The sequence below is a fragment of the Fusarium odoratissimum genome, assembly GCF_000260195.1.
Source record: "Fusarium odoratissimum NRRL 54006 unplaced genomic scaffold supercont1.14, whole genome shotgun sequence".
Lineage (NCBI taxonomy): Eukaryota > Fungi > Ascomycota > Sordariomycetes > Hypocreales > Nectriaceae > Fusarium > Fusarium odoratissimum.
In genome coordinates this window covers 750556-762295 of record NW_022158700.1, presented here as the reverse complement: position 1 = coordinate 762295, position 11740 = coordinate 750556, and the positions used below count along the sequence as shown (strand labels likewise).

General features: G+C 46.8%; 6 protein-coding genes across 9 annotated transcripts; 5 read left to right on the top strand and 1 right to left on the bottom strand.

Annotated features, from left to right (window-relative positions):
- Window positions 1–790: 790 nt before the first annotated feature.
- On the top strand, window positions 791–1585 carry FOIG_09101 (uncharacterized protein; the record flags this gene model as incomplete). The annotated part of the gene is made up of 1 exon (XM_031209290.1): window positions 791–1585. The coding sequence occupies one exon, from the start codon at window positions 791–793 to the stop codon at window positions 1583–1585; it is 795 nt and encodes a 264-aa protein (XP_031061327.1).
- A 527-nt stretch (window positions 1586–2112) lies between these two features.
- On the bottom strand, window positions 2113–3457 carry FOIG_09100 (uncharacterized protein; the record flags this gene model as incomplete). The annotated part of the gene is made up of 6 exons (XM_031209289.1): window positions 3423–3457; window positions 3131–3376; window positions 2881–3083; window positions 2740–2831; window positions 2524–2694; window positions 2113–2474 (listed from the first exon to the last, which is right to left on the bottom strand). Exons 1-6 carry the CDS (start codon window positions 3447–3449, stop codon window positions 2113–2115), a joined length of 1101 nt encoding a protein of 366 aa, XP_031061326.1. The 5' UTR covers window positions 3450–3457.
- Window positions 3458–5153: 1696 nt separating this feature from the next.
- On the top strand, window positions 5154–7762 carry FOIG_09099 (uncharacterized protein). 2 transcript variants are annotated; one of them, XM_031209288.1, is made up of 6 exons: window positions 5154–5522; window positions 5578–5692; window positions 5748–6487; window positions 6539–6606; window positions 6654–7027; window positions 7073–7762. In XM_031209288.1, exons 3-6 carry the CDS (start codon window positions 6244–6246, stop codon window positions 7650–7652), a joined length of 1266 nt encoding a protein of 421 aa, XP_031061325.1. In that variant the 5' UTR covers window positions 5154–5522; window positions 5578–5692; window positions 5748–6243; the 3' UTR covers window positions 7653–7762. The 2 variants fall into 2 exon arrangements, with proteins under 2 accessions (XP_031061325.1, XP_031061324.1); XM_031209287.1 differs by having other exon boundaries at window positions 5578–6487.
- A 192-nt stretch (window positions 7763–7954) lies between these two features.
- FOIG_09098 (uncharacterized protein) lies at window positions 7955–8994 on the top strand. 3 transcript variants are annotated; one of them, XM_031209284.1, is made up of 4 exons: window positions 7955–8365; window positions 8428–8512; window positions 8568–8580; window positions 8631–8994. In XM_031209284.1, the coding sequence occupies exons 1-4, from the start codon at window positions 8171–8173 to the stop codon at window positions 8800–8802; spliced, it is 465 nt and encodes a 154-aa protein (XP_031061321.1). In that variant the 5' UTR covers window positions 7955–8170; the 3' UTR covers window positions 8803–8994. The 3 variants fall into 3 exon arrangements, with proteins under 3 accessions (XP_031061321.1, XP_031061323.1, XP_031061322.1); XM_031209286.1 differs by having other exon boundaries at window positions 8029–8365; window positions 8568–8994; XM_031209285.1 differs by having other exon boundaries at window positions 8029–8365; window positions 8428–8994.
- A 611-nt stretch (window positions 8995–9605) lies between these two features.
- FOIG_09097 (uncharacterized protein) lies at window positions 9606–10250 on the top strand (the record flags this gene model as incomplete). The annotated part of the gene is made up of 4 exons (XM_031209283.1): window positions 9606–9608; window positions 9806–9879; window positions 9929–10037; window positions 10098–10250. 4 exons carry the CDS (start codon window positions 9606–9608, stop codon window positions 10248–10250), a joined length of 339 nt encoding a protein of 112 aa, XP_031061320.1.
- Window positions 10251–10807: 557 nt separating this feature from the next.
- FOIG_09096 (uncharacterized protein) lies at window positions 10808–11625 on the top strand (the record flags this gene model as incomplete). The annotated part of the gene is made up of 2 exons (XM_031209282.1): window positions 10808–11541; window positions 11604–11625. 2 exons carry the CDS (start codon window positions 10808–10810, stop codon window positions 11623–11625), a joined length of 756 nt encoding a protein of 251 aa, XP_031061319.1.
- Window positions 11626–11740: the final 115 nt, after the last annotated feature.

The following is an 11740-nucleotide window of genomic DNA, read 5'->3' as shown; positions in this document are numbered from 1 at the left end:
GGAGACTTTGCGGATTGTTTAGTTGATGTGAAGTCTCCGATAGGTCGGCGAGTTTCTTATCGGGATCTTTAAAGTGACCGGTGGCTACTGACATGAATTTAGAGCCAGGTTACGGCCGATACAGGGGCCAGTGAGGGAAATGAGGTGCTTGGAGAGCCAGGAGAAAGGCGTCGAGGAAGGGCTTTTGCCATTGATGGGAGATGTATCGACGAGGCGATAAGATTGTCAACGTGTTGAACCAAAAGCAGCCCAAAATATCAACAGACTCATCAATAATCACCTTGCTTTCAGTTCCACTTTCGTACAGAGTCTGATGAAAACATCTCGGGCAGATCTGGCCTCAGTCTCGTGGTCTCCAGGTTTTAGAGTCCTCTGTTGGGTTAATGCAAGATACCTCTCCCGAGAGACGCTTCCTTCGGAAATATCGGTGATGCTTCCATTGAGGCTTCTGAATTGTACGATTATCAGAGTCTACTGAGAGGTATCACCTGAATGGTGATGTCAACGTTTCCGATTTGTTGAGTGTGGAGTTAACGTTTCGTGTCTCCAGCCCCAGCACTGTAAACAAAGCAACTCAACATTTAGAGCAGGCAACGTAATTGAGCAGCCCATATGCCACGTTGAGAATAAGAAGAATTACACGTGCTTCTATCTCGAGTTTTTGTCTATAAATGCATCACTTCTTCCCTCATCTAGACACCTTTCGAAACACATCCCATCCTCCTCCCGTACCAGAGGGGGCATTCTACCCTTGCACAATCTCCATCCTCTCTCCCTATCATCTTCCAAAATGGCCTCTACATGCCTCTCCCGACTCCTCCTCATCTTCATGGTGGTGGGACTCGTCCAAGTCTTGGCCCAGCCTATCAATGTCGTTGAGAGATCACCATGCTATAAGTGGAAGACCCAAGAGCACAAGACCGAGCGCAAGCACATACAGTACGGCAGCAAGGAGCCTACAGTCGTCCACAATAACATCACAGTAAATTTTGAAGATGAGGAGGGACCAAAGGACAAGAGTCACTCGAAAGGAAGTGAAAGCGAGACCACTAGAACCGAATATCCCAAGGAAGGCTCATCAAAGCATTACAAGCACCTTTTTAAAACCGACAAGTACAAGGATCCGGAAGACTACCAAGACAAGCACTCCAAACTCGACGACAAGCATTACAGCATAAAGCCCGCCGAAGAGAAAGAAGCAAAGAAAAAGAAAAAGCCTTCGATCTGGCCATATTATGCAGAATTACTGCTAGACAAGACTGAAAACAAGAAACCGAAATCGGAGGCGCAAATGCGCAAGGACTCGGAAGACTCCACAGATAAGCACTCTAAACTCGATGGCAAGTATTATAGCAGAAAGCCCGCCGAAGAGAAAGCTGCCCACGCAGATGAGAAATCCAACACCATGTCCGTGCCATCCCATCCTCGGGAAGTTCCATCGAAGCATGTCGAGTCCTCGAACCATATGGATTACAAGCAAAATGCCTCTGACAGCAAGAAGAGGATATTGACCCCTGGAATGAAGAAAATGTCGGGCCGTTTGCGCATGATTAAACAAGCTCAAAAAAAAGATCTAGATGGCTGAATGTAGGGAACTGACACAAAACACCACCACCTTGAAGCATCACGGGAACGGCACGTGGAGGACTTAAGGATTAAAGACAATAAGGGAGCTACAAGGCCTACGAGTTCCTCATCTTCATACCTCGCACAAGCTCTCGAACCGACAAGGCTCTCAGTGGTGGGAATTATTCAGGTCTAGATGCCCCTCGACTCTAGCCTCGGTTGGTACTTGATCTTCAATAGCTGGCGCCACAGCATACCAATACAATCGGCTGTCTTTTAAAAATTATTCTTTTCGGATATAAACTCTAGTGGCTTCATGGCCGGAAGCGTATTAGTGCCAATCGTGAATTTGTGATATGTAATAATACTTTAGCAATTTGTGAAGCTGAAAACAGTGACTTTTATTAAGTTCGTTAGAGTATGAGTTATAACAGACCATCCGAAAATGAATGAAAGTGTTAGTCCTGCTGAGAGGATGTGCCATACTGGGTGATAGGCAGTGCCCTTGTAACCCGCTCTGATATGCCATTCATCGATTTGCGTACTCTACTCGTCAGATGCCTCCCTTGCACGAGTACGAACCCGAGCCAATTCAATCTCAAAAGCCTTGTTCTTGGCATCCTCATGTGAATCTGAAGAGCCAGCGCAAGACTCCAAGTCAAAATCTCGTGATGAATGTGATGAGCGTCCAATTGGTCGTCTAGGTGAAATGCCCGATTGATCCTGCGTGAGTCTCGCTGCTTCTGGCTTCTGGATGGAGTCGGTGGTGTAGCGACTACTTTGGCTCGTTCCCTTTCCTCGAATGCTGTTGAATGCGCGTGAGTTGGCAGCGAGGTTAAAGTACGGCCGTAATGAAGGGAGACATGCGATGACCAGACCGAGATATAGGTCAAGAGTATTCCAAAAGTCTACAGATATGTTGGTCTACTTTCGCGTGAGTTTGGGTGAGAGACTTACGGGCTTCCACAATGGAGACCTTGCGGTTGGCTCCGGCGATGAATAGTTCATGAAAGCGTACAACACTGATGACCATGTTGATGATGCCGAGTAGGAAGGTCAAATAAACACCAACTCGCAGCCATCCTTTGACCATGAGATCAGGTACGATCAGCCAGGGAAGAATAAAGACTGCCATAGTTAGTATTGATCATATCATGAGCAGAAATTGCTTACTGAATACATCGCCAGCAAAATGCAGAGCCCAAGAGGTCTTCAAGAACATACTTGCGGCATTACGCGGGCATTTATTGTCAGGTTCCAATGACCTAATGACGTTAGCAACTCGCATGCCATTCCCTGTAGATAGTGACTAACCAAAACCGAGTGACCGGGATACAGACACAAAATGGAAGGACCATAGTGACGATATAAGAGAGTGCAACGTAAAGAGCAGTGGCCCAAAGAAACATTCTTCTCTTGTGCATATGAACAGGAATGACTTGGCGATAGACAGCAAGCAGTGCCGCTTTGCAGAGATAAAACGCCGTGAAGAAAGGCAGAGCACAGATCCAAAGCAACTACGAAAATGTTAGTCCATGTCATAAACCATATAATCATGCCATACCTTGAGAATGAACTCTTTATCCTCGCGAGTTCCATCATAGTCCTTCAAAGTGCCGTCCACCGATGGCTCCATGACGCCCATGTGAACATACGTGACGCAGAACGATGCCACGGTAATACCAGCTGCCCATGCCAAAATCATCCATATGTCGCTGTCCATGAGTCTTCGTTTTTGGATGACGAGACGGAGATAGATTCGGGCGATGATGACGACTGTCGATAAGGCTATGAGTGTCCACTCTGTGATCTGTACCCTGTTAGCTGACGGACGAGACTGTAATGATGATACTGACCAGGAGGGTTGACGGTCCTATCGCCATGGCTGCGGTGTGATTATTTCCACGATCTTCTTGTATGAGAGCGTCGTGTTAGAATGTTGCTTGATACTGTACGCACGTACAAGTGACGTTATATGTAAGGCATGGAGGAAATAACCAGCAAACCCATCCCTCTACGAATGTGATCACAACCTCTCTAAATAACATTCTCGCTCTTTCGTTCTTTAAACCCGAAAAATAAAGTTTGCCTTCCGTTTTCATAAGCTATCCGGAATCTCTTAGCGGACGGGACGTGGCGCATTCCATATGCAGGGGCTGGAAGGGGATCTGAGCAACCACAAAACTGAAATAAATGGGTAGTGAGACCATAAGAGTCGAGCCTGTTGTTGGTGATGAGCAGTTGCTGGCATGTTGTGCAAAAGTCAGTTGGGTGTAGCGATTTGGTATTTGCGTAAATATGCTCGCTTATTTGGTGAGGTAGGTTGAGGTCAACACGTGGCAAAGCCATCATTGGGAAACGTATTTTTTAGAGTGATGATGAGGTAACTTGGCGAAGTGTTTGCCAAGTTGATCAAACTAGAACGATATCGGAGCCTCGACTGAGATGGCTGCAATTTTGAAGGTTAACGGTCTCTATTATAGACCTCCCTCACTGGAAGCAGTAAGTTTCTGAGGACACCACTAAGCTTAGCATCCATTCAAGCACTCGAATATATGATTAGTCAATATTTCATTGTGCTTATGTAGATCCAACGTCAAAGTCAGCTACTAGGGTGAGTGCACTCGCGATGCCAGCATCGTACAAAACCATCATCTTGTACACTATATCCAGCACCTGGAGCTTTCATCTGATCACAATCCCTTAATAAACCACCAAATATCCGCATAATTCACCCAACAATCAGAAAACCTCGCTATGGAAGCCAACAGCTACCAGCCTCCGGGAGTAAAGACCGTTGGTCCGAGGCATGCAGCAAGAACAAAGACGTTATTGTATGACCATAGTATGCGTCATCTTGGAGCTTTGTTAACCAAGAACTCAACGGATCTACAGCAGCAGCGTTATAGACAATGGCGCTTTTGTCGAAGCCCAATGTAAGTGGCGCCGACGAGAATGTCGCTGATCTGCATGATGTCAAGCGACTCACTGATCGACCAACTCTATTCAAAAGAGCTGCATTTCGCCAAAACCCCGAGCGTGAAACGTCGCCAATATTTGGTCGTTTCATCATGACGAGAGAAGCTCAATTGCACAACGGTGTCGCTTGACAGTTTCTTGAGGTGAGCATCACGGGTGGCCTCATAAGATCGACCATCAAGGGCACGCTACTATGTAACGTTCAACCAGAGCCTTTTGAAATTTTATAAAGGAGCATTATGGAGTCGCATTGGCAATTCACGCGGTGAGCAGGCATACCTAAGATCTTCTATTGCTAGTTAAATTTATGGAGTAGCTTGGAAAGTGATACAACGTCGCGTAGAGGCCCCAGTGAATCCTCTGCGGAGAATATCATGCAAGCGAACGTATATTATACGACATATAGAATTGCATCATGTCTAGTGGTAGTAGATTAACCCAAAACATCACCAAAATGTTTCATGTAATGTTTTGGATCTGTGAAACCAAGAAATGTTTCAGTGGGGTACCCTCAGATGATCTGAGTCGCTATGACCCTCTATCAGGGTATGTCTGGGCCAAATCCGAGTCACGAGAGGGCCAAAGCGCTGCCTTGATCAAATACCTGTTAGCGTGAATAATCGTTTTCCAAGCTAATTGGATTATTTACTACGTCAATGCCAAATGTCACGATCGCGTACCCGCTCACCGAGACGGACTGACATCTCAGTGCCATATTGACGGGCCCAAATCATTAATGGACCAGGGTTCCCCAGTCAGGCCAAGATCACATGCTCACTCTGTGCAGCGGGATCATCGTTCGTCACCGGCCAGGTTACAGATCTACTTGAAACCAAAGACACGCCACGGAATTGCGGATATCACGACATTCGATGTCGCTCGATTGTCAGGCAGGAATTAGTCAAAGCGGTGAGTCCAAAGCAAAAAAGCAAAATGAGATCTGATATGCAGGTCATTTCAACAAGGGTTAGACCACGGTATGGCTTGGCTTTCCAACCTGTTGGGCCTGTTGGCTGAGGGCAGGATGAACAGAGCAATATTACCAGTGGAGATTTCGACGATTGATCGACGAAACAAAAGACCGCACAGAGGTTTTCATCGTCACAAATCCCTCACAAACCTCCGTTTCTTAACCTCGGGATCTTCGGTAAGCCTGTCACTGTCAACCATTGAACCCCTGTTCCTATCAAAAAAAACCTTAGCTCTCCCCACTCCAACCACATGGCATATTGGGATCGGCAGTTATTTCAACCCAGCAAATCCAAGCCGCACTGACGCTCACGTCGCCCGCAAGCACAAAATCTCAGGTTGCGGCAGTTGACGCCTCGATCTGATTGGTGCAGGTCCGCGCAGTAAAACAACGATCAGCGGTAATCTTCAGGTCCAGGGTATCATTGCTCCGTAGATCAGGTCGGAGAAATTACAGCATTGGGAATCAGATGCACGATTAGATCATCGTTCTGCAGGGGACAGGCAAGACAAGTTCCGCTGAGACATATTGATGATTGGATATGCAATATAAGCTCAAGCTCGTCGATCTCTTACAGTAGTGAGACGGAATCTGTGAGAGCTGAACTATGAGCCCCTCTCTCTGATTAATATACATAACTAGACCTTGGGGTCCCCCCGCGCGAGAAGCAAATGTGTTTCTGATGACTCCAAACATATGCTGAAATTTGTTTTCGTCGTGAGTGCACAATGTACCTCCGTTGGGCTGACGAGAGTCATCTAGCAATGGATACTCGCTCGATGCCGGCGGATAGTTCATCCCGCTCGGTCGAGATTCGTGCCATTCTCATTACCTTCTCCATTCTTTCGACCATCACCGTCGCATTGCGACTCTATGTGCGATATAAGGTTCTTCATTCTCTCGGCTGGGATGATAGAGTTATGGCTGCTGCCCAGGTCCTTACGATTGGAGCTGCGGTGGCCATCGGCCTAGGTAAGCTTCGATTAACGTTGTTGTGAAGGTTGAGTGCTGACGTGGATGTAGAGAATAATTATGGGCTTGGACATCATACTTGGGAGCAGTCGAAAGAGAACTACGTTGCCTACATGAAGGTCAGCTTTACTCTTGCATGCCCTGAACTCATGCTGATATTTACTAGGCATTCTATGCTTCTGTCATTGTGTATAATGTCGCAATGTGTCTTGTCAAAATCGGAATCCTTCTTCAATACCGACGAGTCTTTGCTATACCGATCCTACAGGCACTGACGTTCTACGGACTTGTCATCATGATCGCCTGGACTATTACAATCGCTTTCCTTAATACTCTCATTTGTGTACCGGTCGCAAAGTTCTGGAACTCGACTTTAGATGGACATTGCACTGACCCTTTGACGGTCTGGTACGTCATGGCTGGATTCAACCTCGTCACGGATATTACTGTCTTCTGTATGCCGTTGCCCGTCATTGGAAGCCTGAACCTTCCGAGGAAACAGAAGATTATGCTGTTGGCCATCTTCAGCATCGGGTTCTTGTAAGTCTGCAGTTTCTGTTGGTGGGAAATAGCTAACAGATCCAGGACATGCGCCATCTCGATCTATCGTATCCGAACACTAAAAACTGCCGCTTCAACAAAAGATCCCAATTGGGACAATGTCGACGCCGCGATATGGTCATTCCTCGAAGTCACCCTCGCCATCATCTCATCATGCCTACCAACCCTCCGGCCACTTTTCTCCAAGCTCATGCCCAAGCTCTTTGCGTCCTCATTCGGCCGAAGCAACCGTGCATCCCACTACGGCTACTCTCGAACACGCAGCAGTCAAAATCTGCGTAGTATGTCTCGAAGGCGAACTCAAGACATCACCCATGACTCAATGGACGACACAAGTACCTTGAGAAAAGATGAAGTACCTCTTCCATCAATTACTCAGAAACACTACCGAACATACCCCGGTGTCAGTGTTAGCATCAAAGCCGAACAGGGACAGAATCATAGCGATGAGGCAGCGTCGCAGAGTCCTATGGAGCCAAGCTCGCCGAGTCGAGGCATCAAAGCCACGACTGTTGTTACGCAGGAGATCGTGGTAGAGAGACGTGCAGATGATGAATGGAGCCACGGCAGACCAAGTGACAGCGATGCAACTCTGAGAGAATGAGATCTGTATATTATCCGCAACGCAGAAATGCCATTCTGCCGCTTCTTTATGAGACATGCATATTATTACCTAGCCCTTTAATGTAATCTTAATACACTTCTTTTATTTTTAGCCATTGTCACCTTTCCTTTTTCTCACCGTATGTTCTAGACCAGCACAAGCTTTCAGCTGTAACTCTCCGGATTGGGAAGTTACCTTGATAGTGCTAGTGCGGAAGCCTCGGCACGTTAGCCCAGGTCGACGCTTTCGGGATAGCTACGCGATCTAGCTCTGGTCTATTCTCGTCACAAGATGATTCGATACGAACGGATAATCACCCGTATAGCCATTAGTAGAACGCCACAAGTCTATGCCGGCTCGTATTCAACTTAAATCGCCTTTCACCGCAAAGTCCAACGTTTGCCATTTTGTATAAATAGTGGCTGTTATTCAGCATATTTTCTGGCATCATTCTACATCACTTTCTCTCTCATCTACAAGACTCTCGCATCTCAAAAGACATCTTCCCGCTCATCAAAATGAAGTTCAGCATCCTCACTGCCCTTACCGCCATTGTCGGCAGCGCTGCCGCCGCTAACCAGGCTGTTGTCACCAACGACTGCTCTGGTACTATCTATGTTCAGTCTTGGCCTTATAATGGCGGTGCTCCTGGACCTCTGGTGACCCTCAAGCCCGGACAGAAGTTCTCTGAGAACCTTCGCTCCACTGGATCGGTTCGTTGAATCCATGTCTACTTTCATCAGGACTGAACTTGTTGTACTAACAATTGTCGTAGACCGTCAAGATTGCTACTACCAAGACTCTCACCAACCCTCTCTTCTTCGGTTACTCCTCTACCTCCAAGCCCAACTACGTTTACTGTAAGTCAATCCCCCATAAGCTTCAGCATCTACATTATCTAACAAAATTCTACAGACGAGTTCAGCACGTAAGTTCAAGTACCTGCTCGCTGTCCTAATGTTATACTGACATATTTAGTCAATGGGGTAACCCCTTCGCCAACAAGCACAACATCCTCACCACTGGTAAGGGATGCAAGCAGTTTGACTGCAAGGCCGGTGATGCTTCTTGCTACAGCACTCCCAGCATGAAGAAGGTATATGGTTGCCCTAGCCCTGCCACTATCTCTGCCACCATCTGTGCCAAATAGAGGAGACGTCCAGTGTATGACTAGTGGACCCTTTGAACGAAGGAATGAAGCATTTGAGAGAAGGAGAATAGAGAGAGAAATGTATAGATCGTATCGGTCGAGGTAGTAACATATATTCAATAATGTAAACGTTTAGCCTAGAGTGAAGGTCTTTATTACTGCAACCTGAACGATGATATGATTAACCTTATGTAGTAAGTCCTTAATAAGTTTATATTTTCTGACCTATACTCCTGTGAAGATGACTTCCTGATTTCAAAATTATTAACTGATTAATTAATGTTATCTCGGAATTCACTATATTGGCCCGTACTACGATGCCGATGCAGAGAAGCTGGGGCACTTTCACCATTCGGTATTGGTCAAATAAAGACTACTAACCATAATCCAACAGTCCGTATCGGCAGTCTAGTATATACAGGAAATCACTAAGGAATATGCGTCAGTTTCTGCGAGTCTATGATGTGCTTGTTGCATTTGCTTGCCGATTAGACTGAAAATTGTTGGCGTAGTCTTAAGATAAGCAATTAATGTTAGATATATCCTTGATATACAACTGAACTGGCTCCAACTCAGACGAGGGTTTGCAAACCTTCTGATGACCCTATAAATTAATCCTTTCCGTGTGAGGGGCCCCATGGGGTAGAGCGCACTATCGCGATCATTTGCGACATCAGAGGTTTCTCCACATCGGACGACAAAACGCCGACAATCAAGTAACTACGGGGTAAACAAGGTTTTGATAGATTAGCGGCATTGTATTTCTGCTTATACAACAGATTCTGTCCCCACTCGATTTTATCATGGTAAGCTGTGATTCGCAGGACAAAAGGGTCGGAGAACACACGTCCGGTATGGCAAGCTTTCGGATGACCGTCGGCCGAAGATAGATCCTACCAGCATTTTGAACTCACTTAGGAGGCGCCGAGAAGGCAGAGGGAAGTGTAAGATTAGAGTCACACGGAAATGTTATCTACTAGAGTAGTACTGATGTGCCACGCAGATCGGTAACTCGTTTGCTTCTCTCGCAGGGGAGAAAGAGACCCTCCTGCCTGAGAGATACCTGGATCTTAAGCGGTAAGTTAAGCTACGCCCAAGACCAAGTTTACTGACCCAAATGCGTTAGTGAAATCATCGGCGATAAGTCCAATCAAGACGCTCTCACTGCAGCTTGGGCACGATTGACTGCTCGTCTTGCCGAGCTGTCTGATGAAATTGAAGAGAAGCAGCAACGCGTACGCTTAATCTTGAGCTAGCCCGTGGTTTCATAACTACTTGCTGATTGTCACGTCTAGACCATCCCGGAAGCAAACTACCACGAGCTCGTCGAGAATCCCTCATTTGAGCTTGTCCAACGAATCAGGCAGTGCGGGTCTGTAGTGATTCGCAAGACTGTTTCCCAAGAACAGGTCAGCAACCCGGACTTCCATCCTAAGACTACTCGCTGACCCTCGCAGGCATTGAGATGGCTTGAAGATGTGTGAGAGTACATCGAATTAAATCCCCAATAAAAGGCTTCCCGGAGGATGATAAGCAGGTTTACGAGATCTAGTAAGTCCATTTCGCCTTTTGCCCTAGAAAGTGTCGTTGACAAAAGAACAGCTGGTCCAAAGCTCAACAGCAGGCGCGTTCGCACTCACAAATGTTAAAAACCCAAGCAGCGCTCCTATCCATCTTTACCGCTGCGCCAGACTGCAAAGTCTCACTTACAAGCCCGCTTGTCTACTCGGACCGCCTTCGGATTAGGAACCCAGGCGACGCCAAATTCGCTCTGGGTCCTCATATGGATGGAGGTAGTATCGAAAGATGGGAAGATCCTACTTATCGACAAGTCTATGAGAAAATCCTCACCGGTAACTGGGAGGAGTTCGATGCCTGGGAGATGGGTGAGTGATGACAAAAACCTGTGATGGGACCAAGAAATGAACCGCGACTAACTGTGACAGATAAGCGTGCCGATACAGTCCATGACTTATACCCCGGCCCCGGAAGTGTAAGTTCATGAATGTATATCTTGACCTGCTTGCCCATTGTTGCTAACTCCAGATGCAGACGGGTTTGTTCCGTTCATGGCAGGGTTGGACGTCTCTCTCTGACAGGTCCCACAGAGGGAACTCTACTTTTATACCCTTTTATCTGTGAACGCACATCATATATGCTCATGCGTCCTTTGTTCAAGCCCAAGAAGCCTAAGCCAGAATTCCAAGATCGAAAGGCCTACCTGTCACCCGACAATTGGGAGCTTGACTTCGACACCACCAACTTCCCTGGTTCTCCTCATCATCGCAACCAAGAACTAAACGACGAAACTCATCCTCATCTTGAGCTACCGCGAACCATGGTGTGCATGCCCAAAGTATATCCCGGAGATTCAGTATGGTGGCACAGCGATGTAATCCACGCCGTGGAATCTCGGCACAACGGTAAGAATGCGGCGGCGGTATTCTACGCACCAGCTGTAGCTCTTACTCCTAAGAACATGGAATACATTCGGGACCAGAAGGCGACGCTCCTCTCGGGACGGCCACCTCCAGATTTTCCTGGTGGGACTGGCGAGAGCGAGTTCAAGAGCCGAGGTACAGGGGATGACCTTTTGACTGTGGAAGGAAAGGAAGGGCAAGTTCTCGTTACAGAGGCTTCTAGCGTGAAAAAGAGTGCTGACAGCGGGAGAATTGGCCTTGTTCCTTTCAAACACACGGATACAATGTCGGAGACCGAGAGATTGACCAGACAGGCAGCGTGAGTACTCTTTTTTTTTTTTTTGTGAAAGTGGAAATAATACCTATCTAACAATCTCGTAGCAATGCTATACTTGGCTTCTAGGTTATCGATCAGGCAGTAATGGCTTCGCTAGGAGAATGACCAAAAGCTGAATATTGGAGAAAACAGCTGCCAGGCATATAAGTTATCAATTAATCTGAATTCAAGATTAGAATCA